The sequence below is a fragment of the Saimiri boliviensis genome, chromosome 4 (genome assembly GCF_048565385.1).
Source record: "Saimiri boliviensis isolate mSaiBol1 chromosome 4, mSaiBol1.pri, whole genome shotgun sequence".
Taxonomy (NCBI): Eukaryota; Metazoa; Chordata; class Mammalia; order Primates; family Cebidae; genus Saimiri; species Saimiri boliviensis.
Genome location: NC_133452.1, coordinates 33452564 through 33478525, shown reverse-complemented (window position 1 = coordinate 33478525; position 25962 = coordinate 33452564). Strand labels below are relative to the sequence as shown.

At 38.0% G+C, this 25962-nt stretch overlaps 1 protein-coding gene across 11 annotated transcripts in view; it reads right to left on the bottom strand.

Moving 5' to 3' along the window:
* The window catches only part of BCLAF1 (BCL2 associated transcription factor 1), a 33687-nt gene extending 8687 nt beyond the window's left edge, over positions 1–25000 (bottom strand). Inside the window, exons 1-11 of one of the 11 annotated variants that reach the window (XM_010343027.3) lie at positions 24692–25000; positions 16590–16692; positions 13565–13678; positions 11365–12276; positions 9326–9991; positions 9019–9188; positions 6636–6741; positions 5541–5625; positions 3008–3183; positions 1723–1903; positions 596–742 (exon numbers count right to left, since the gene is read on the bottom strand). In XM_010343027.3, the coding sequence (XP_010341329.1) occupies positions 596–742; positions 1723–1903; positions 3008–3183; positions 5541–5625; positions 6636–6741; positions 9019–9188; positions 9326–9991; positions 11365–12276; positions 13565–13668 (2547 nt within the window). In that variant the 5' untranslated portion in view covers positions 13669–13678; positions 16590–16692; positions 24692–25000. Of the gene's footprint in view, positions 1–595; positions 743–1722; positions 1904–2013; positions 2875–3007; positions 3184–5540; positions 5626–6635; positions 6742–9018; positions 9189–9325; positions 9992–11364; positions 12277–13564; positions 13679–16589; positions 16693–24240; positions 24382–24691 lie in introns of those variants that run through there. The other 10 variants (XM_003932468.4, XM_010343031.3, XM_010343028.3 and 7 more) reach the window with 10 other exon arrangements.
* Between the last annotated feature and the right edge of the window lie 962 nt (positions 25001–25962).

The window sequence follows — 25962 nt, the reverse complement described above, 5'->3', positions numbered from 1 at the left end:
GAGCCAAAAATGCCTATCTTTAGAGAATCCTTCAGCTACCACCTCTAGCTTCATCCTTGAAAAACTATTTCAGAGGGAAAAGCATCTCTGCCACAAGGAAGCATCAAATTAGTTTAGCAGCAATTTCTCCGTAACGTTATTTTTCATCAACTTTTTTCTCCAATGAAAGTTGACAGTGTCCCTGCAATTCTTAATCACAAGTGCTCTGAAAAAATTCTTCTCCCTTTCATTTAAACAAATAGCTAAGATGGAAGATACACCTTAATGTGAAGTTTTTACAACTGTCACTGTCTTATAGACAGATATAAAACAAACATTAAGCTCAACTATAATATAATGTTCTCTGAATGTGGCTAACAAATCAGGTATATTTTTAGTTTACCCTGATCAGCCTATGTTTAATATCAAGAAAGTATTAACAGGACTAAAGGGACCCACATTTTCAAAACTTTAAATCATCTGGGTAATTATTTCAAAAAAGGTTTCCCACATAACGGTGAATCTTCTTATAGTGGATATCTGTACTCAAATGTATTCACCTAGTATGCTTTGAAAATTAATGCAAACCAAATAAACACAGATGTCTAACACCCACCAAGAAGTACTTCTTGCTCTTTGGGGTATATTCTGGATCCCATTCCTCTTCCTTCGGTCTCTTTTGAAAAGTAGTATTTGAGTTGTTTGGACCAGTATTTGTCCCAGCAAAAACTCCTCTGGCTCTTCCTCTGCCTCTAATTCGAAACTGATTAACATTAACAAAGTTGTTTAGTGATGCAATCAAAAGGTATTTAGTTACATGCAAACTCTAATTTTACTGCAGTAACAAAATATGCCCTAATTTCCTATCTGAATCTCATAGCCATTGAGGATGAAAAGGATGGCCATTTTATATCATAGGCAAAAAATCCTGCCAACTAAAAGTTGAGTAGGTTAAGAAGAAATGATCAACCTAAGGGTTAGAATACTGTATTTTCATGGCCTGAACTACTATTTTTAAATAATCAGGTTGGTTTTCCTTTTTACTAGCCAAAAGCTGTCTAATTTCTTTGAATTATCATAGAAGCCCCAAGTATTCAGCCATACCTATCATCATATAAGCAAAGCTCTTCTTCCCAAATTATCTAATTAATGAACTCTACTAATAGTCAACTAGATACTTGTTCAAGGTAGGAGTGTGAATCTAGAAATTAAAGAGGTAAGAAGATGCACTACCATAAAGTCATTATATTAATAATTGTAACGACTCACGGAAACATGGGGATAATATATATGCTATGTGGAATATTTGTATGATTTATACCCATATAAGCAAAGATTTGAAGAAAGCAGGCACAATGAATACAACTCTTAATACAGAGATGAACATACAGGGGGGTTTTATTAAAGTTTTAAAGTACCTTTTCAAAAACTAAGTGATTTAAAGAAATGTCATTATCAATTATTAACTTTCCTTGATTCTTGGGTCTTTAAATACTTAGGTACAGTTATTCATCTCAAAGTCAAGAAAAGTACTTTGTATACAAATGCTTCTAGATCTCAAAATGGCATTTCTAAATGAAGACAGCACTTCATATGCCACTTTGTTTCAGTGTCTGATCTACCTCTGATTTTAGAAATAATGACACACATAACAGATAAACCCTAAATCATGTATATGACCTTCCTTATGTACAGTACTCTAAGATAAACTACTGAACAGTCAAAGATAATTTGTTCACTTACAAAGGTTCCTCGTGGTCGGCTAACTCCTGCAAAGCCTGAGTATTCTTTCATTTCATGATGAGTTTTAAATTCTTCTTCTCTTTCCTTCTTACTTTCCTTTTCTTCTCGAGAACTGGGTGAAGAAGGGGATGCTGAAGAGGATGAAGATCGAGAATGATCTTGCTCTCTACTTTTATGTTTACTGCAAAATAAAGAAAACAACAAAAAATGTGCTACTTTTAAAAAGATAAAGACCCTGTTGAAACTTACAATAGAAGAGATATTTTTCAAGTCAAAAACACTATCCCCTAATGAAATTATTATGTAAATAAAATAACTGGGTGTTAAACTTTGACACAGTCTGTTTCCATTCTCCTTCAGTATGTGTTTTACATCAATAATGAAATCATGCTAGGGCCTGCCAGTTAGAAAATAGTAGTCTGTAAAGGTCAAGAATAAGGTTCAGTTCTTTAATATTTTTAAATGAACTTGCATCTTTTATTACTTTAACAAAAGGAAGAGAAGAGTAGGAAAAAGTAAGAATGTTCTTAAGGTCAAGTTTCAAAATGACTGCAGTTTGTACACCCTGGGTGAAAATAGTTGGTATAGTTTGGGCTATAGTACCATTATAGCAAATTACAAGCATATGACATTACAAATAACAGTCATAAATTTAATAACACAAAAATCCACCATTTACCTAATGAATAGCAAGGAAAAAGATTATCTATAATACTTTGTGTTCCTATTTACTTGACTCTATGATGATCAAATTTACAAGATTTAATGCAACATCCGAAAAGGTCATACCTGTGGTTAACTCTTACCACTGCTAACAGTTTCCATGGAAATACTATTTTGAAAGACTAATACACATTGCTATTTCTAGTTCTTCCTCCCCCCGATCTCGCCCATGTTAAACCACTAGATATCAGTTTAAAAATTCTTGTACTCTGGGTGTTATGAGTTGAAAAAGTGCGGAATCAAGCATAACGAACCAAAGTTCTTACACAAACTGTTTCTAGAAATGCACTGCATTGAAGTCCAACCTCCTGATGTAGCCTGGATAATAGGACACATTAATTTGTCATTTTTTTTTTCAGTGTTAGCTTGCTATTCCAAAGTTTTTGTCCTCATCCACCATAAGCCGTGTAAAAGACAAATACATTTTTGCTGTAAAACAAATAATTTTAATTGTTTAAATTTAAACATTCGATTACATAGTCAAAATTGAAAGCAATTAAGCTGACAATTATTAAAGGCTAATTAGAAGCTAAAACCTATCTTAGTCAGTTTGAACAATTACCTGTCATCTTTGTAAGATTTGTATTCTTTGTAATCTTTTGGAGTTTTTTCCTGCTTTCTTGATCCACTGGATTCTCTGGAGCCCTTGGAATCTCCCCGTTCTTTACTTCTTTCTTTTCTACGGCGATCAATGTCATGCCGAAGATCAGCAGAGTCACACCTTAATTTTTTATCTCCCTATAAAAGACAGATGTAAAATACAGATTTCAGGGGATAAAAAGAAAAAACATATATACACAGATTATAGAGTTAAGTTTTATGCCAGTTTCTAATCTGGCATTTTAGTATTAGAAAAGAATGGATCATATAAGATACTATCATATAGTTTTTGTTTAAAAATGTACTTTTTACTAACATTTGTGTACACAAAGTGCAATGGGACTGGGAATATTATTAAAAGCTAATTATATTGAGAATTTTACAGGTTTTTATCCAAACCAATCTATAATAAATTTTTCTACAGTAAATTATACAAATATTTTTTCCACTCAGCACACCCTCATTATTATCCCTCATCCTTCCAAATGCTATTTTCAATAGCTGAACAATGACAGGTTATAATCTGTAGTTGTGATGTAGCCTTCTACCTAAAAAGTTAAAGAGATCCTAACATAATGGTTCTCATTACTTAAGCCTCATTATGATCAAGCTCTTCCCAAATAATCTGACCAACCCAATAAAAAAAAAAACACTTAAAAAGAATTCTATAATTTCCATAACATGCACGTGGAATATGATTAATGAAACCAATTGAAATTTAACAAGGGTAGAAACAAAGCCAGAAAGATATTCGCAATCCTGTACTCAGTATCTTGGGCCATATATTGCCCTTTCTCAATTCAGGTATTGCAACGGACATTAGTTTAACTGCGTCACAATTCACCTCCTTCTTGTTCCATTGCTTTTTCAAATACTATATAATTTAGGAAGATGGAAAGAGGCATCTAGGAATGAAGAGAAATTATACATCAGTAAGATGCTAAGCAATGTGGACATCCTTGCTAGTATTTAACATTAAGTAGTATTTACTCTGGGAAGTCTGGCTATAATATTCATAAGCATTCATAAAACTGAAAGTACGTATCTCCAAATGATATCAACTACTCACCTATTTGTTCCCAGAGTCACAAAGAAAAAAATCTAATCAAGAACAAAAAAAACTTCCTATTCACCTAAGTATTACCAAGTCCACAAGTAACAAGATAATGTAAGTGGAACAACTTTGTAAATTACAAACTATATATACATAATTACATATTAACATGTTATTCATCCAGACAGGAAGATGAAGGGTAAAAACCAATGTCATATCCTCTTGTCATCAGTTCTCTCTACTTTTTCTCCTCTGGATCAAAACCTGGTCTAAGTAACGAGGAGAAGATACTCACTGTCAGAGCTCGAGAATAGACTAAAGTGTTGGGAAAACTAAATTAACAACTTTGATCCCAAGGTATTAAGTTAAAAACAAAAAAAACGTATTCACTTCTCAGAATCTGTTCTTTCAAGATCAACATGCCCAATGGGGAAAAAAACAAAAAAAAAACAGAAACACACCTTTGTAAGCTCTAGATTCCACATCTAGTAATTTAATAGCATGCCCTATTAGACAACTTGTATACTACCACTGTACATGACAGCTTCTAGTAACAAATGTGCCTATGTTTTTGAAATAACCCAATTATTCAACAACTCTGCAAAACAGATGCATTCTCATTTTTCTAATTAGAAAAGCAAGGTTCAAGAGGTTATATTCCAAATATCATGTAGATAGTACTTAGTGACGGGCAGAATTGGAACCAAATAGTACTTCCAAGTCCCCTATCTCTTCAAAACAGTTGCTCCCTTTCTACCTTTCCCCACATTTCTACTACTAGACATTTTATGGCCAAATATAGACTAGTCTACATCGCAGAGGTCATTTTGAATTGTCAGGAATGTATTCGAGTCACCTCAACCATTCTCAGCAAAACCCCTCCATGTCTTTCATAGGCTTCCTTCTCATGTTTAAAAAGACATTCCCCCAACTCCCAATCCCCAAATATTCCAAAAGTGATAATAGTCTTTGTTCCAAACATTCATTTGTAAATCAGTTCTTAGAATGTTTATTTCTTAATCCACATCAAATATGCCCAGTAGCATGGGGATTACTTCTTGTAATCTGTGAAGAACCTAGAGATATTTAGACACACAAATCAAGAAATATTTACTCTGGCTCATCAAGCTCATTTCAAAATTCTGATTTGTATATTTGATTTTATAATTTCCCTTTGTTTACCAACCGATTCTTTATGCTTTTCTTACGACTATTATTTTTTTTCCTTTCATTAGCATTTTGAAAAAACACCCCTGGTTTAAATTTAAGATATTTAGTATAGCGTCAGCTTAATTTCTTCCAGGAAAGAACAGTATGTACACTACCACAATGTAGTTATGAATGAAAAGTACAACACTTTTGCCTTGAGAAATTGTATTTGGTACAGTATCATTAACTAAGCTGAACTTAACATGAAAAAAAATTACATTCAAAAACATACCTTTTGATTTTCTTCTTTAAAAACTCTCTCTTCCCCTGCTAAACGGGTATGCTTCCTCAGGGTACTTGGCGAGATGTCAATTCTCCTTAATGTAAAATAAAGTGTATCTTTAGTCATATTACTAACTTTTCGGTTCAGAAACATCCACGTGATTATATCCATTTTAGTAAAAGACAGCTATGTCTCTCCCAATCAATTTAACACAGCAAGACTATTCATCTGATTCCTAATACACAATTAAGAATGAATTAAAATGCTCCAACCAGATTATTTTTATATAGAAGTAAAGTCTGGCCTTTAAAACATCAAACTTATTTTAGCCATCAAAAATAGAAAAAATGTGTTGATTAAACTAGATATCATGTTAAGCATCAACAAACACATATGAATAGGATTTGCTCCTGTCTTCAATATTTTTACATATTCAGTGCACCTTTGGTTTTATTCTGCACCTTTCCTTTTTAAGTCAGTATCGATCGAAACTATCCAGTGCTTCTTTAGCAGTCATCACCAAAACCACACCAACTGTGCACAAAGTACCAAGTTAGATACTTCATAGCCAGTATCACTAACTGTCACCGCCACCCTACAAAATGGGCGTGATTATATATATTTTGCATATGAAAAAACTGATGTCCAGGGTTTAAGTAACCCGTTTATCACAATGCAATGAAGAGATACAACAAGGATTTCAATACAACTATCTGACTTCAATGCTCATGCTTTTTTCATGAAAAACAGTTCTACCTCACAACAAACATTTTTTATTCCACAAACTTACGAGAAATTCAAAGGTTACTCTAGGTTATTCTCTAGGCCTCCACCCCCTCCCAAAAACCAAACAAACTGATAACTATTTATTTCCATACTGCATAGTTAATATTTCAAGTTCTAACAACCAGTTTCAACTAAGCAGAAAATGAGAACTGTAAAATTTTCAAGACTTAGAAATATATTTATTCAAAGTATAAATGAAGAATACAACCAAAGTTTATATTTGTATCAATGACAAATAGCAAATTTCCAATATAATCTTGTTTTAACAGTGTCTTCCTATCAAAACATTTTTATATGCCAATTCAGCAGGGTACGTACCTGTGTATCTCCGGGCTCTTTTGACGAGTACTATGTTCTTCAGTGGCTTTCTGATACGAAGTGAACCGCTCGTTTAGGGTCATTGCAGCTGATTTGAAGTATTGCTCTGTTGATTTAGGAGAAATACTGTCCAATTAGTTAACTTTACCTTAAGAGATTTGTGACAGAAGGGCATGTAGCAGGTGAAAAGAAAATAAAAATACTCAAGAAACCTAGCAAAAGAGAATCAAGTGTTATAAGGAATTCCTACCCTTTCTCTTTTTATTTCTTGCACCTCAACAGGAAAGTGCTTCCAAAGTTACTCACAGGTCCCTGTCAATACATCTAATCCAAGAGCAATTAACAGATTAAATCAAATCTCTAATTTCACTTCATTAGTATACTACTTCCTCAGAACAAAAAAGAACATACATGAATGTTCTAATACCTTCCCAATATGAACCAATGATGTTACTTCAAGTAATCATTTGCAGAAAACAAAAATTAACAGGAAAATATGGAGTTAACTAAAAAGCTAGCTTGAGTAAACAAATTTCATCAGTGACTATGCTGCCATATCAATAAAAATGGATTTACAAAAAAACTGAATACTATCATTCAAACTGGAAAAATAACTTAAAATCAATTAACATTTAATAATTACTCCAAAAATCTGGCATCTTGGCAAACTTGACAGCACATTTGATATTGCTGTTTTGTCTCTCTTTAAACAATTTTCAAACTAGTAATAATCAATACTATTTTTAAAACCAGTTGAAGATATGTTGTAAATGTAAAATATAAAGACGCATAAAGTCATGAGCTATGAAATGTCACAATATGAAGCAAGCTATCTGCTTAACAGGTCAACATACATCTGTGTCAACTTACCGCCCAATATCCAGCACATGTCTCATAACCAATCATTAAAACTTGAAACGGCAACTACAAGGGCAGAGCCTCAATCATAATTCCATGAAACCCCGGAATTTGAGCTAGCAACTCAGTTTTTATGCCATTTTTGCCAGGAAGACAGAAGATTCAACTTTGCCTGTATCTTTCAACAGCTATTTTACTTTGAAACATGGATTTTGCCATTTCAAAACATATTCCAGGACCTAGTTACAATGAAAAAGAAAACATCACTGGGCATTTTCAGCTCTATATAAAGTAAGAGCTGTTCAGATCGGTTGCACAATACCAATTATGAAACATAATTACAGTTCTTTAAAAAAAAAAAAAGGAAAAAGAAAAAGGAAAAAATTTATCAAAACCTGATCTCAAAATTCAGCAACTGTAAAATGTGGAGATAGTCCAAAAAAGGTAAAAAAAATTTTTTTTTGAAAAGTTAATGGTTCATATTTTATGTACCAGTAATATGGTCATCATCTGGTTCACAAACCTACTTAGAGCCAAATAGCAAAACTGTCTCATTATCATGTTTGAGTAATTACAGCCAAAAAGAAATTCATTTCATATTCACTGTTCTGCTATATCAGCTGCATAAAGAACTGCTAGAGGCATGTTTCATCCATTACAATGAGCTGTTCTCATGTCAAAAGACAAATTTTTTAAAAGCAGAGAGGGGAGTAATTTTTAAAGTCACAGCCTTTGAGATTCCTGGAAAAGAACCTGTCTCATAGTAAGTTGCTTTTTAAACACAAAAACAAAACTTAACATAACTGCCCAAAAGACATACCTAAAAACCTCTGAAAATTATTAGTAACTCTGAAACTATAATTACATACTGGTAAAAATAAAAACACCATTACTTTAGTAGAAATAAACAACCTCATCTTTAGGACCTAAAAAGTGTCATCAGGATCCTAATTAGTCACTATTCGTGTAATCAGTATTTATATAATATACTCCTAAATTTCTTGAACTTTTTTCCTTTAAAAATCCTGATAAATTTTATCATTTTATGATTTTTATTTATAAAAAATTAAGCACAAGTGTTTTTCCACAGTTTGATTTCTTTTTAAGTTGAAATACTAATATTCAATAACAATACTGTTTTGTTATAAATCTATGCCAAGATTTATTATCACATCATAGGCATGCAATGAAAGATTATCTGTAAGCCTTCTGCACTTCAAATATACAATGACACACTTAAACACTTTTAGCATTCAACAAATCTACATCATGTTCTATCATGATACAGATTTTTAGAGTATAATTTCTCCAGCATTTCAATCAGTTTTTATTAACTATCTTCATGAGTTTCAATGACAGCAAGACTAGACTAGAGACTCTTCTATGAAACTACTTTTCCAAGTTTTAACAGTATTGATGTATATCTGCTAGCCCTGAGGGACATGAATTATTAAGTATAATTAATTATTCATTAATTTGCATGCAAGAGAAATTTAATTCACAATATTAAACATACTAAGCATACCTTTAACATGATGAACCAAGGACACAATGTGTTGAATAAATGACTCTGAAGTGCTTTTGCTGGCCTGTGGCAACTTAATGTGGTCAAAGATGGTTCGGAATTCTTGCTCCTTCTTGACAGAATGGACAAGTGTACTAGCAAGCAGCCTGTCTTTAGTCAAGGAAGCAGGTCTGGAACATATTGATAACACACACACACAAAATACGCCATTGGTTTAAATATAAAAATGGTATGTTCAGAAAATAAGATAATTAACTGGAATATTAACTACCCGCAGAGTATTTACGGGGCATCAATATGGAATTACCTGTTAGAATCATCGAGAGGAACAGGTGCCATTTTGAGTTTGACTTCAGGACGATGAGAATCACTCGCTATCATTTTGATCCTAAGTGGGCTTTCCTCTCTGAAGGTAGACTTTTCTCGAGCATCCAGATTCTTGTGTAGAGGGGGACTGTAATCAAAGAGGTCTTTGAGCTTTTCAGACTTTACCTGCTCAGGTGACTGAGTTTCTTTCTTTACTGTTATTCTTTCAGAATTTTTGTCTTCTTCTTTGTGCTTATCTTTTGTAGTGCTAGGCCTTTCCACTACATATCCAGTCTCTTTAAGTTTATAATTTTTTTCTTCTCTAAATCCATCACTTTCTCTATTGCCTTTCAGTGAAACTTTGGACTTGTACTTGAGTCCTTCCTCCTCAGTATTCCGGTGAGATGCAGTAGCAAAACTTTTACCCTGATCTGCGAGGACTGACTTCCTGAACTGTCTATAATCCTCTGTCTCCTCTGTGTCATCCCCTTCTGAATCATTAAACTTTTGTTTTCCAGACTCTTTATCACTGAAGTAATCTAGAGCTTCCTGATCTTCCCATTCTCCCTCTGCCCTCCCTTTCTCTGATCCTTTCTCTTTTGAAGCCTCTTTATCCCTGGTATTACCCCTATCAAGCAGGAATACTCTAGACTCTTCATCTGTGAACCTGCGAATAAGCAAAGAAGAGGATAGTAACTCTGGATTGCATTCATTGTAGATCGCTTCCACATTTAAATGTGTTGCCCAATCCCTCAGGACCAGCAAGAGAGAAAATAACCCTATTGAAAGTGCTTTTTCAGATTCCACTTTTAAAAATCATTGAAAGCATCCATATAGAACTTACGTACTGACTTTTAAAATAAATTTACTATTTGACTTCTTACGTTTAAAAAGTAAAGCCAACCTCAAAAATCTGTCCTATTTAGTCACAATCCACAATTCTGCACTAACATGAACTTCTAGAGATAGCCTAAATTTAAATTTAATTAAAAATTAACTGTGAAGCTAAGAACCACTGACAATACACATTACGTTAGAATTCTGATAATTATCACCCAAATTTCAGACTATTTCACTTCTTATCTATTAATATAAACAAGACTTCACACAAAGAATTTAAATACCGTTGCAGTAACTTAATACTCTTTATGAAAATCACAAAACAGTTCATATATACTTGCTCTAGAAAATAATGGTTTCTGGCACTATTATGTAGAAACTAACAATCAGTTTAATCAAATTCTAGGTTGTGCAGTGCTATCCCATAAACAGCATGTTTCCTCTATTTTCTCACTTTTAAGTCAAATCACAATACATGAAGTAACCAATTTTCATTGTTAGAAACTTTCAGCAACACTTGAAATCAGAATTTAAACAAAGTATGTTTCAAATGTCTTTAGTCAGTGAGAAACATCATTATCTTTTGTACAGTCAGGCAGAAATCATTAAATATTGAAAGCCAGACTACGCCACATAAGAACATGCAATATAACTGCATTATCTATGTAGGTCACATTCTAATAATGAAAAGAACAAAGTATTCAATGCTCTAACAAAATTAATTTCTAAAAGGTTTACGGTTATTAACAACATATATCATTACTTATGCTCTAAGCTACTCAACTTCTCCTCATCTGTACTTTTAAGTCTGGACTGACAGAAACTGGTAAAATTAAGGAGGAATAGAAATTAGTGTTGTTGTTGTTTTTTTAAAAGAGACAGGGTCTTGCTCTGTTGCCCAGGCTGGAGTGCAGTAGGTGCAATCATAGCTCACCACAGCCTCGAACTCCTGGGCTCAAAAGATCCTCCCGCCTCAGCCTCCTGAGTAGCTGGATAAATTAATTTTTATTAAAACACTTAGCTTTCAAAGTTCACCAGATAAGAATAAAAACAATCTGGAATTATCTTAAAATGAAGGAAGGCAAGAGTAAAAACCACTAATTAAACACATATGAACCATTTTCTATCTTACAATTCCAATTAGAATTCAAAGAACAAAAACGATACTATAATCTAGTAGATTCTACTTTAGATTTTTACCTTTTTAAGAACTTGCCAGTCTTTGCAGTTTCCTGATCTCCACCATCAGGATAAAATGAGGAACGGCCCCTAGACTCATCTCTCGGAGCGTTCTGTGGTGCGATTGTCTTTGCAGGACTTCGTCGTGAAGGGATGTGATGAATTGGACTATTCTGAGAAGGACTGTATCGACTAGATCCATTTCCAACAGAACCAGACCCAGACCTTTCAGGACTATGCTGAATGGAATGTGAATGCTGAGAAGGAGTATTTTTTGCTGAGTGAACTGTACTGAGCATGGGAGCATCAGAGCAAGATGAACTCTGACTAGGTGGTGTAGCAATAGGTGAAGGACTATGGGGTGATCTGGGACTATTATCATAAGCCGAAAGGCCAGGCCAAATATCACCGGATGTGGCTGATGACTTATTAAATTCATCAATAGACTCAGATGGGTCATGTTCAAACGTATCTTTTGGTTCCTCTTGTGATTTACTTTTCAGTGGACTCTCTTCTTGGGGTTCCCCTTCAGCTTTTTTGGTTTGTTTTTCCTGAGACCCTCGTCTTTTAGAAACAGGAGATTTGCTATATGGGGATGAAGAACGAGAAGAGGATGATCTTGGAGACCTAGAAGATCTATATGACCGGCGAGATCTGCTTCTGGATCTTTGAGAAGAAACGGATCTTCTTTTTGGACTCCTGGAACGTGAACGACCTCGTCTAGGACTCCTAGAGTGCCTTCTATTCCAGACAGGTCTATAACCACCTCGATGGTATCTACCTCCTCCTCCTTGATAATACCCTCTACCCCTTCCTCTGTACCCATAAGGTCGTCTCATTCCTCTATTATTTCTGTAATCGCGACGATAATCTCTAGAATACATACGATCTCTACTACGAGACCTTGAATATGTTCTGGAACGAGACCTAGAACTAAAAATGAAATAAATATCAATGCAAGAAAAATAAAGTATTCCATCCTACCATTCTAAATATGCTGGTTGAATATAACATGTAAATAAATTGTAATGGTAAAATTAGACTTTTTAAAAAACCTCATCTGTACAAAGGTTTGTGGTTTCCAATTAAAAAGCCTCACTACTAAGGTAAATACTGAGAATACATTAAAGACCTCAGAAATGAAGGCACAGAAACACACACACACACAAACACACGTGCATGTGTTTTTCTGTATGTGTGTATATCTTGATATACACATATTTATATATTTATATATACACACATATATACACATCACACATTAGGACACATTAGCAAATTGTAGTACATCTAGGCAAGCACTTCAACCGACATTGTAAAAGAGTGCTTAATAGCATGGCATAATACATACTTAAATGGGGGAAAAGATTACACAAAACTTTATCAGTGAGATACTATTAAATACATACATAATGTAAAGTTAGGCCTGGGGAGAAAAGAAGAAAAAACATCAACTACTATTAATTCCTAATAGGATTATGGTCACTTGTATTTTCAACTTCTGGTCTCTGTTTTTTATGCTATGTATTACTATTTAAAGAAAAATAACCAGAGTTGTTAATTTTGCTCTGTCACCCAGGCTGGAGTGCCGTGGCGAGATCTCAGTTCCCTGCAACCTCCATCTCCCAGGTTGAAGTGATGCTCCTCCCTCAGCCTCCCGAGTAGCTAGGACTAAGGTGTCCACCACCACACCCAGCTAATTTTTGTATTTTTAGCAGAGACGCGGTTTCACCACGTTGGCCTCAATCTCTTGCCCTTGTGATCCACCTGATTAGGCCTCCCAAAGTGCTGGGATTACAGGTGTGAGCCAAGTTGTTAATTTTTAACAAAAAGACTTCTTTTGTTAGAATTCAAAGAATCAATGTCAGAAATGAGAAAATATAAAACAATATGCAGAGATTGTTTACTGTCAAATAATTCTTGCATTATCCAATTCAACTGTTAACATTGTGGATAAATACAAAGAAACCTACCATATATAGTACAGAAAAATTTGAGACCTGGAGTCAGACTAACTGGATTTCAACTCAAGCACTGCCATTTATCAGAGCTTGTTACGTGGACATTCTCAATTTACTGATTAAGGATAAGGACAACAACAGACCCACTTCACAGGGTTGACAATAAAACACATTTTTGGGTTTAGCACTGTGTTTACAACAGGCATTCAACAAATATCACTGATAAAATTATTTTAAAAATTTAAAGCACATTAAATCACCTGTATCGCTTCTTTCTAGAATGCGATCTTGATCTTGATCGAGAACTAGACTGTGATCTAGACTTTGACCTTGAAGAATGAGATCTAGAATTGGAGCGACCCATTTCTTTTCTCCTAGTGAAACGAAAGGGCAAAAAGGTTAAAATTACAGTATGTATTTTTAAAATTTCACATTTACCTATTTTCAGATAAAATTTGATTTTTACAAGTTTCTCAAAGGCATATTATTCACCATCCTTTTCAAATGAGTATTCAGAGGACAAGTCTATTATTCCTGACTAAAACTGTTTTCACTTGCATGACAGGTACTGTAGATTAAAGATACAACTGAAGATTTTTATGGACTGCCCCACTTATGTGACTCAATCCAAAAAGGCACTTCTGCTTTCTGCAGAAGCCGGAAAGAGCAATGAGATCAGACTGCAGCATGTTACGTGTTATTCCACACCCAATACAAATGCCTACCTCTTCTGTAAGAAAGATAAATAACAACAGCAAATGACATAAAGAAAATAAAGTGACACAATACTTAAAAAAAAAAAAAAAAACAAACCTACCAGGATGTCATCACAGTGCTTTATGGCCTTGAAAATGAGACTGAACTGACCAGTCCATATATACAATATGGTCTGAAGTGGTATACGATATGGTCTGAAGTGGTACTAGATAATATCCTAGTATAATACAAGACACTGAACAGCTGGAGCCATGGCTCTGCTCTCAGTACTCATGACTCCAGAATAAAAGTGGACTTATGTGACAATGCCTAGGTCACCCTGAAGTTTTCTGGTAGGAGGATTTTAAAAGAATAAAAGATAAAGAATTGGAAGGATAAAGATAAAGAATTGGAAGGATTACTTCAAAAAAGATATATTGGAACTAAAAGAAAAAAAAAACTTGGACACCAGTAGTTTAAAGTTTCTAAACACTGCATGGTATCCAATACTATAACTGACCTCGATGGGTACAGAAATCAGTAACTGTTACAACTAATTGATTTATATGATCTATTCTTCACAAAATTGAAAAAATACACAGCAAATCACTGCACATACATCCCAAATGTCACATTTTCAACTTTAATGATTGAGACTGTATCTTAGCCTCTCAAGCTTGTTTTTACTGCATATTAACTATGCAATTACTCCAGACTTCCAATTACTCAAAAAGTATTCATTTCAATTAAAATCAACTTACTAAACTTCTAATAGCTTGCAATTCCCATTAATACTTAAATATCTCCTACAACCAAATATTTTTGAAAGCACTTATTTTACCTACCTAGACTTTGTTCAGTATAAAATAAAATCGTATTTGGAGGTACTAAGATGAGTTCCGTTATAGAAGAGGCAATGGTAATACTTGGATAGTTCCTCATCAAAGAATATAAATAACAAATTCAACATGTTTTGACATAAATGCTCATTTCAAAACATAGCTATCCTCTAACAGACTACCACCTTTGTCTTCTCTCACTCTTCTTCTCAATTCCAAGTGAGCAAGAAATACATAAAGACAGAAATAAAACATAGGTTCAGGGTTCAAAAAGGAAGAATAAGAATTCCACAACACATATGAATTAAGTTTAGCCTTAACATAAGGAGATCTAATACCTGGGAAAACACAAATTTTGTTTAGCAACTGTAGTTTTGACAACATAATGAAATTGGCAAAAACCACATTGGTAGCCTGTAGTAAAGTAAGGAATCAAGGCCACTGGGAACTGTGACATTCTATTGCCATCTGATTTCAAAATTCTGCCCCTCCCAAACTTTTTTTTTTTTTTTTTTTAAAGATGGGGTCTCACCATGATGGCCAGGCTGGTCTTGGAACTCCTGACCTCAGGTGATCCACCCACCTCAGCCTCCCAAAGTGCTAGGATTACAGACGTGAGCCACCGCACCCAACCCCTCCCAAACTTTTTAAACAACACAAGTAATTTACATTCACTATGATCGAATTTACTTCAAGATATACACTTTTATTCCACTCTGAGATAATCAGACACACTATAGAACCAGAGCTGCAAATGATTTTGGAGATCCAGTCCAGCAATAAGGCAGCATTATTTTCCACTGTATTAATCAGTAGGTAAAAGAAACACTGTAAGTTTACTAAGAGGTAGAGATGCTGTGTTGTGCTTTATCTCCAGAATCTCTGTTCTTGGCTCTTGAGGCTATTTGGATAATTTCTGTTAAGGGATTCAGGAATTCTGCAGGCTTTTCCTCTCGCCAGGATGTATTTGGCCTGTGGCATGGCACGACAGGTATTTAATAAATAACTATCAAATGAATGCATTCCCCAGAACCTGGATATTTTTTAAAGCAGCAAGCTTATTTATAAAGGTTTGAGTTTTGCTTTAATAGCTACACCTGAAACTTCAAAAACTAATGGAAAGAAAGCATACCTGTCAAATAGCAGTCCAAAAGAAATGAGATTGCTATCTTCTGCTCTACTGCAAAAATACACTTAGAAAAAAAGGAAGAATATGGCCTCTGCATTTAAACTACATGAATTCAAATTCCTTAAGCTCTCTGATGTCGTTCAACTGTAAAGTGGAAAAAAAAAAAAAAGTACCTACTTCACAGACTTGTAGAGGACTTAATGAGTTGATACACTTAATTCAATTAATACAGCCAGCACATAAGCAGCAATCAATTTGAATTACCTAAACCCTATAGTAGGGAGAAACAAGTTATGAAATCTCCTCTTGTTTATATTAGGGAAAACAGGTTAAGTAGCAGAGTCTTTCTATCTTGTTTTAAATACTTCATACATCCTGAATCTTTTAGTAGATATGTTTATAGAAATAGAAAAAGCAGGTACACAATCTGGAAGGAGAGAGAAAAAGAAATCTTTTTCCTAAAACTAACAACAACTGACTGACTTCATACAAGCCACCAAAATAAACCAAAAAAGCTTCAGACCACATCATTTTTAATCACTCCATCTCAATCACCAGTTCAGCAGTGACACTGCCTCAAGAAAGTCAAAAGTGAAAACTAGAAAAATGAATGCTCCTTACCTTGGATTTATGCAGGATGAAGTAGTCAAGTGAAATGTCTGAGATACTGTAAAATTTCTTCTGGAGAGAACGCTCTTCGAAATTAAACTCTAAATTCAAATTCCTAGCAAAGACAAAAATATATATCTTACTTTGATTTATGTTAAATAACCATTATTTACAATGCATGTAATTGGCATTGCAATAAACTCTAAAAAAGGCACTCATGATTTCAGGGAAGGAAAAATTAATTCAGGAAATAGAAAACTTTTAATCATAAAAGCCTAAAAACTCAACTTTTTGTAAATCACAATGCAGTAGTGTATAATAAAACTGACAGCATCTTTTTAACTACTTCAATTTTAATTTTAGCTATCAGAGTTATAAAAAAAAAGGGTAATATATTGTCATTCCATCAGAAAATTCCAAGGTAGATAAACAATGCCACCTCAGTGGCCGGGCAAGGTAGCACATGCATGTAGTCCTAGTTACTTGGGAAGCTGAGGCAAGAGGATCACTTAAGCCCAGGAGTTTGGGGCTGCAAAGCACTGTGATCACACCTGTGAACAGCCACTGTACTGTAGTCTTGACAATATAGCAAGACTCCATGGTTTGGGGGGGGAGGGGAGACCGCAAGCAATCTGTAGTTAATTTTGATAATGCTCTACTTTATAACATCTAAAATATGAGTTTAATGCTCTACTACTTATTTGCTTTCGGTACTTCCTTTCGCACAGTTTAGTTTCATGTGAAACTAATTTTAAAACTCACATCATAGCCATCACAGTAACCTTAAATTCTGTGCCTAAAAGCATCTTGATACATGTACATTCAAATAAAGAGTCAGGAATGAAACAACTTATCTACTGAAAGTCACTATTATTCCTAAAATAATTTATCGTTACTCTGCAAATAAACTTTGCACAAAATATTCAAGTTACCAATACTGAGAAGTTGAGCTTTGTGAATATTCAGTGATCATCAATTGTGTGCAAAGGATAGGAAAAAAACACCAGGGGAACAGAAACTAAGGAATACAAGATTTATATATGCTAGCCCCCAAATAATTCATGAACAAGTTTAAATGGAAATCTGTAACTCTTACCAAGTTCCAATTTTAAAAATAAAAATGAGATTAGAAATACAAAGAAGAATTGGTAAGATTAAACTGGTGAATCATTAATAGTGTCTCCCAGGGCCAGTCACGGTGGCTCATGCCTGTAATTCCAGCACTTTGGGAGGCTCAGGCAGGTAGATCACAAGGTCAAGAGATCGAGACCATCCTGGTCAACATGGGGAAGCCCCATCTCTACTAAAAATGCAAAAAAGAATAAGTGTCTCCTAAAACATCCATGGCCCTACAACTGGGGAGAGATTTGAGGTTCAGGCTAGAAAGGAGGAATCTAAACGTAGTTAATAAGGGAAACATATTAAAAAGGTAGCAAAGTCAAAAAGCCAAGTAAGGGGCCGGGTGCGGTGGCTCAAGCCTGTAATCCCAGCACTTTGGGAGGCCGAGGCCGGTGGATCACGAGGTCAAAAGATCGAGACCATCCTGGTCATGGTGAAACCCCGTCTCTACTAAAAATACAAAAAATTAGCTGGGCATGGTGGCGCGTGCCTATAATCCCAGCTACTCAGGAGGCTGAGGCAGAATTGCCTGAACCCAGGAGGCGGAGGTTGCGGTGAGCCAAGATCGCGCCATTGCACTCTAGCCTAGGGAAGAAGAGCGAAACTCCACCTCAAAAAAAAAAAAAAAAAAAGCTAAGTAAGGTTGGGTTAAAAAAAAGTTAGGATTTCTCAAGGACATACAAGTTTAGATTTTAAAATATCAAAACCCCAAGTGGACAGAGAAAGAAAATGGCAATCTTCTAAATTGGAGTACTGTTATAAAAACTTCATTCTGACCTGGAAAGTCAATACTACTGATTTACTCCTAGAGATGGTACGAAGCTCATTTTAGCTAATACTTCCCTAAACAGTTCCAAAAGGCTAATTTTAATTTCTATATATATCCAGAAGACTCAACTGCCGGATCTCTTTACTCCAAGTCATGATATTTTGAAGTTCAAAGAAAATAAACACTAGATATAAAAACTGAGGGAAGAGAGAACATAGGCTGTCAGACCAGTGGATATACATTCCTATTCACAATCTATATTCAGGTATCCACACCAAGAACTCAAATGACACACAAAACGTAACACACAATAAATGTATCAGTCAGCACCAAAGACTGTTCAGCTAATTTTTTAAAACTGAAAGTCTATATACAAAGCACAATGCTAGTTACTATAGGAAATATATCTATGTAAGTGGTCCCTGCCTTCCAAAAACCCAATCGAGAATAGATATGAGCAACAAATCACAGTAAACTAAACATCTGAATACCAACCATTTGCCAGTAACTGTGCTAGGTGACTTTAAAAAATCTCTTATTTGATCCTGATAATCTCTCTCGAGCTACATTTCATCCCATCTTTCAAATACAGAGATCTCTAAACTTTCCAAATAATTTGAAGTAAGTGCCTTACACGCCAGGTACTACTATTCTAATGTTGGGAATACAGCATTTTAAGTAAGACATTAAGTTCCCTACTCTCTTGAAGCTTTCAGAGAAGAGAAGACAGAAAACAAGAAAACATCAAATAGTGACAAGGACATCGGAGAAGTCGGAAAAAGTACAAGCTGACATGCAGAGGTGGGCAAGGGGACTATTTAGGTGGGTCCTAGGCCCTCTTTAAGGAGGTAACATTTGGGCCTAAGAGAGGAACACTGCAAAGATCCACAGAGGGAAGAGCATACTAGGCAGAGAACATAAACTTAGCAAATTCAGGACAGAAAGACCAGTAAGAAGGTTGAAGCAATGTGATCAAAGAGCTGAGGGTCTGAAATAAAGGGAGAAAGAGAAGAAATGGACCAGATCGAATAGCATCTAGCAGATCAGCAAAAGGGGTCAGGATTTTACTCCACTGAGAAACCCTTAGAGGGCCTGCTTGGGTGAGTCATTCATCTGACTTACATTTTAAGATGGTTGCAATATTAAAGATAAACAACAATGGAAAAAAGGCAAATCCAAGATACGGTGTGTCAAAATGCCTTGTTAATGGATTGTTACAGGTGGGAAGTACAGAGAGTGAGGAAAAATAAATCACTAGTGCCCCTAAATTCTAGGTTTTAGATTTAAGCATCTGGGAAAAGGGCAACTTGGGGGAGAAAACAAAAGATGTGTTTGCCGTTTCTGATGCCCGAAGTCGGAATGTAAATGGTTAACTCAAAATTTGACTGAAATTCCTAACGCCAACTCCTGTGCTCTCTCTTCAATACCCAAGAAGTTGCCTGATGTGGCCAACACCCAAATATAGAATTGAAAATGCCAAATCAATCTTTCCTTTATTACAACCAAGATCATTTGCTAATAGATTCCAATTGTATACAGAGTCAAGGAATAAATTGCCTCAAGTATCTTTTTTTTTTTTTTTTTTTTTTTTTGAGATGGAGTTTCCCTCAAACTCCATCTCAAACTCCAGGCTGAAGTGCAGTGGCTCAATCTCGGCTCACTACAACCTCCGCCTCCCGAGTTCAACGATTCTCCTGCCTCAGCCTCCTGAGTAGCTGAGATCACAGGTCCCTGCCACTATGACTGGCTAATTTTTGTATTTTTAGTAGAGTCGGGGTTTCACTATGTTGGTCAGGCTAGTCTTGAACTCCTGACCCTGTGATCTACCTGCCTTGGACTCCCAAAGTGCTGGGATTACAGGCATGAGCCACCGCACCCAGCAAGTTAAATTTATTAACCAACTTCTGTGGGCAGCAAGCTGTACTAGGTTTACTATGTGAAGACAGAACTCAGAAATGGACAGTTTTATCAGTTCTACATAAAGTTTGGGTCGGAAATCAGTAGTTGAACACTAGGAGAATTCAGCTGTGTAATTTAAAGTAATTTGTTATTTAAGAAAAAAGTACCTGACAGAATTAAGCTAAACATCTCTGGGTACTTGTTGGATATGAATTTATTTATTTTTTTGAAACAGCGTTTTGCTCTTGTTGCCCAGGCTGGAGGGCAATGGCACGATCTTGGCTCACTGCAACCTCTGCCTCCCAGGTTCAAGCAATTCTCCTACCTCAATCACCCAAGTAGATGGGACTACAGGCACCCACCACCATGTCTTGCTAATTTTTCTTTTCTTTTCCTTTTTTTTTGAGACAGGGTCTTGCTCCATCACCCAGGTTGGAATGCAGTGGCCAATCTCTGCTCACTGCAATCTCTGCCTCCCAGGTTCAAGCGATTCTCCCGTCTTAGGCTCCTGAGTAGCTGGGATTACAGGTGCCTGCCACCATGCCCAGCTAATTTTTATATTTTTAGTAGAGATGGGGCCTTGCCATGTTGGCCAGGCTGGTCTCAAACTCCTGACTGGGTGATCTACCCACCTGGGCCTCCCAAAGTGCTGATATGACAGGCGTAAGCCACTGCACCCAGGCCATTTTATTAAGCATGTCTGGAAAGACTTTTAAATGATGTTAATGAACGCTGTATCAAAAATATTAAGGTACCCTTACACGCAAGAATCATTTTAAGTAAACTTAGTGGACGGCTTGCAGAAAAGCTGCCTAAACAAGTTTTAACAATAATGATGGCTAATGCTAGATTGTGTACCATGGGCCAAACATTAAGCTGTTAATATGCATTATTAGTTCATTTAATCCTAAACTTGTAAGGAAGTACCATTAGTAACCTTGTTTTTAAACATCTGCAAAAATTGAAGCTGACAGATTAAGGTAACTTGTTCAGTGCTGGGCAGCTAGTTAATGGCTGAGCCAGATTTGAATCTAGTCTACTGGAATAGTCATGATGGGCTATATTTTTAGGATTTGAAAAGATGGAAATAGCATTACTTTGTTTACAACAATCTGAGGACCAAACTCGACTCTGCTAGAATGAAGACTGGTATCAAGTATGCTTGCGATGGTAATCTTAAATTTTTTTTTTTTTTTTTTTTTTTTTTTTTGAGACAGAGCCTCATTCTTGCCCAGGCTGGAGTGCAGTGGCACAATCTTGGCTCACTGCAACCTTCATCTCCTGGGTTCAACCGATTCTCCTGTCTCAGCCTCTGGAGTAGCTGGGACTACAGGTGTGCACCACCACACCTGGCTAATTTTTGTATTTTTATTAGACATTTGGTTTCACCACGTTGGCAAGGCTGGTCTCAAACTCCTGACCTCAGCTGATCCGCCAGCCCCAGCCTCCCAAAGTGCTGGGATTACAGGCGTGAGCCACCATGCCCAGCCTGATCAATTGTTTTCTAGCTGGTTTCTGATCACTTATGTTCTAGCTGTTCATTATGTATTATTTCATGAAAGACAAGCTCTGTTTAGGTATTTAAGAAATTTAATTTTAAAAATAAAACCTGCTTTATTTTATCCTGTGTTCCTCACTGGTTGGTGTATCGACTGGATAAAGACAGGAGGCTGGCCGGGTGTGATGGCTCACGCCTGTAATCCCAGCACTTTGGGAAGCTGAGGTAGGCGGCATATCACCTGAGGTCAGGAGTTCGACACTAACCTGGCAAACACAGTGAAACCTCAACTGTACTAAAAATACAACAATTAGACAGGTGCGGTGGTGGGGACCTGTAATCCCAGCAACTCAGGAGACTAAGGCAGGAGAATTGCTTGAACAGAAGAGGCGGAGGTTGCAGTGAGCCGGGCTCAGGCCACTGCACTCCAGCCTGGGCGACAGGGCGAGACTTCATTAATACAAAAATTAGCCAGGCATGGTGGCGGGCGCCTGTAGTCCCTGCTACTGGGGAGGCTGAGGCAGGAGAATCACTTGGACTTGAACCCGGACCCGGACCCGGAGGTTGCCGTGAGCCAAGATCCGGCCACTGCACTCCTGCCTGGGGGACACAGCGACGTTCCGTCTCAAAAATAACAATAATAAATAAATAATTCAACCACACATGAGTCTACCAGTGAGTAGGACTTTTTACAGGTCTGTTACCAAGTCTTATAATACTAGCGTTCTTCAAAGTCAAGAATGGGTTCTGGCTAAACAATTTCCTTTGCCACCATTTTAATTACTTGAAATAAAGATATTTCAGTGTTTACCACAATGTAGTAAAGTATGAAATCCCTAAAAGATGATGCTCCAGGGTTGTTTAACATGAGCTAGCCTGTGTGTGTGTGTGAGAGAGAGAGTGAGAGTGAGAGTGAGAGTGAGAGAGAGAGAGAGAGAGATACAGACAGACAGACAGACAAGGTCTCACTCTCTTGCCCCTGCTGGACTGCAGTGGGACGAGCATAGCTCACAGCAGCCTCAAACTCCCGCCAAGGAGCTACTTTAAACACAGTCCCTCCCATCAAATTATCCTGAATTAGTTATGATCAAAAAACCCTTATAACAGTTTCTCCTACATAAAGGTTCTTTACTGCCTAAAGAGTATCTTAACCATTCCAAACAGAGTCAAACTGTAATGAAAATTCACACGAGGACCAAGAAATTTTGTTTTGCTTTGTAATAAGCAAAAAATTCAAAAGATGCTGTTGGAACCGGGTGCACGTCTGAAGCAGCTCATCTTTTTCGTCCGTGTTGGCCACACTTGCTTTCAATTTGTCTTAATTTTTTCCAATTCTAAAATGCTTTTTAAAAAAAAAAACCTGAGGTAGCAAAGTAGTTGCTGGCACTTCGGCTTGATTCTGAAAAAAAATCTTAAAAGCAAATCAGGCCAACTCACGAATTTAAAATGAAGGGAAAGTCCCAATTCGCCACTCCCACCCATTTCTCACAGCAGCTGTCTACCAACCGTGGCTGCAACACTTCTGACACGATTTAATGGGCTGAATCACTTGCTGCAAAGACTCCGCTTCGCTCGTACCCATGAAGAACCGCACTTGCAGCCGGATGGGGCAGGGCCACGCTCAGAACCACCAACTAAGACCCGATCCCCTCGCTAGGGAACCGTAACTAGGCACCCACCACAAGTCAACAGCGCGCGCTCGCTTCAGAACAGCGGTTGCCAGAGGTACAGAAATTAACTCCGGAGAACCCCTCGAGGGACAGACCAGAGCCCTAAAACCGAGCAGAATCGTAAAAACGAGGCATCAACTGACGGGTAGTCCCAAGCCGGGGAGGAGGGGAGGAGTTTCAACGACCACGCGGAAACGGGCAGACCTCCCAATGCACTTCGCTGCTGGTCACAGCTATTTTTCTCAAAGCCCAAAGGCCAGGAAGAAAGGTGGCAGTCCCAGCCAATGAGAGGCGGACACAAGTTGCGCCGCCAGCGCCGTAGGCCGCGGAAAAAAAGGAACAAACGCGCGTGCGCGGAGCGTTCAGTCGGGCGCGCGCTGGGGTCCGGGCTGAAATGGGGGAAGGGTGGAAGAGGAAGATACGCGCACGCGCATGGGAGGCCGCGCGGGCTCCGGGTCTCGAGCCAGGTTCGCAACCGCGCGCGCGCGCCGTTAGCACTCCTCAGCTCACCCCCCCCCAACCTTCTCGGCCTGTAGTACCTTGAAAACCTCAGGGAAGCTGACGAAAAAAACGCATAAATAACAGCGCAACGTCTCCTCGGTTCTCCTTTCGCCGCCAACCCGTCACCACACACACAAGAGTCAAAAATATGGCCTGTCCTCGCTCTTCACTGCCCTTTGAGTAACTTGAATACAGCGGGAGGCCTACCTGACACGCCGAATCGCGGTTCCCGGGATTTATCTCCGTTGTAACTACACAGCGGCCATTTCCCGACTCAAGAACGCGAGGAAAACCATAGAGCTAGCTTCGACGCGCTAGCTCGCCTCCGTCACTTCCGATCTGGGGCGTGGCCTCGGGTCCCACTAAATATGCGGGCAAGCCCCGCCCACCCTTCCGCCCAGGACCGGTTCGCTGGCGGCTATTAAGTTGTTTCCCGAGGCCTTCTGGGAAATCGCGTGGCTGGTGTCGCGCGAGGATGTGGCAGACCCGCCCTCTGGCCCGTAGTTACAGCCTTCGCCCAAGAGGCGGTAGAGCGGGGCGGGTGTCTTGTTAGGCCCTGAGTTATCTTGGTCACACGGCGCTATTCGCTGGCGTCTCTGCCTCGTTCTGAGGAGACCCCCCTAGACCTCACCACCGCCCCCACTTTTTATTTATTTACCTCAGTGAGCTCGTCTGTCCATTCTTTCTGTGGGGCCAGCTCAGACCGGGCAAAAACAAAAAGACAATCCCACGCTGAAGAAAAGACCAGGAGGCGGGACGCGGCTGTGGTTGGAGCCCCGGGGCTCCGTCAGCCAGCAGGCGCCACGTTTCTCCCTCTTGGACGTCTAACCCGAGATTAGAAAGTAGCTTTCGCTTTGTTATTAAATGCGCCGGACGCACTGAGTCGGAAAATGGCCACGATCTAACTCCCTCTCCTGAGCGGCGTCTGATCAAATCGGAGCTCCCGCCGCAGCCGCCGGAAGCCGCGCGGGCTGCGGACGCCGTAGGAGGCCGCCCTCCGTGCGGCGTGGTGACAGCCTCACCCCCTCGGCGGCGTGGGCGTGGGCGTAAAAAAACGAAGAGCACGAAGCAGCTGAGCCTTCAGCCTGTGACGAGGATTTGTGGCGCCGAGGAACGCAGCCTAACGCAGCTTGGCTGGCCGGAATTACAAGATGATAGACAGGCCAGCCACCTTCGCTTTGAGTAGAATTTAGCAGCCTTAGCGCGTCTTGTGTTAATGCTTCCCTGCGCTGCACTTTCTTCCTCGGGGCCTGACACCGCTGTTCCTTTGATGTTCAGGGACGTTAACTACCTTGATGGATTTCAGGCTTGTAATGAGCAACCAGGGTGTCAGTGAGTGAATGGGATCTAGTATTGAGCCCTAGTTGTGAATGTCACACTGTTCTTAGGGCATTCTTTCTTCGCCACTCCATTTACCAGCTCATCTAGAAAAACGACGTCATTTTCACGGAATGAATCCTGAGTTTTTTTTGTTGTACAGTCTGTCCCTCACTCTGTTACCACCTCAGGATGTGGACACAGGAATCTTTGGCCATTGTTGTGCCCTGATGTCCCAAGCATTTACAGGTGCTCAGTACATGTTGAGTGAATGAACTGTATTTAATAAACGAAAAAAAATTAAGGGCTCAATACACCTCTGCTATTCTGCATGTATTGGGAGCTGGAGCGCTCAGGGCTGACAGCTCTTATTCATTTATTCAAAGTACACCGAATTGCAGGCTAGGATATTGTCTTGAACCTCCCTCTGCAATTCTGTTGCACATGTGTTGAAAATGAAGTCATCTATCTTAGACAATATAATTGAATATGATTTTATTTACATAACCTGAGGTAGTAACAAGGGAGGAGATCCTTTGGAACAAAGCCTTTAGTGGATGGAAGTTATCCAGACTTCTGTTGAACTAGATCCCCTATCTCCGAAGTAGGAGG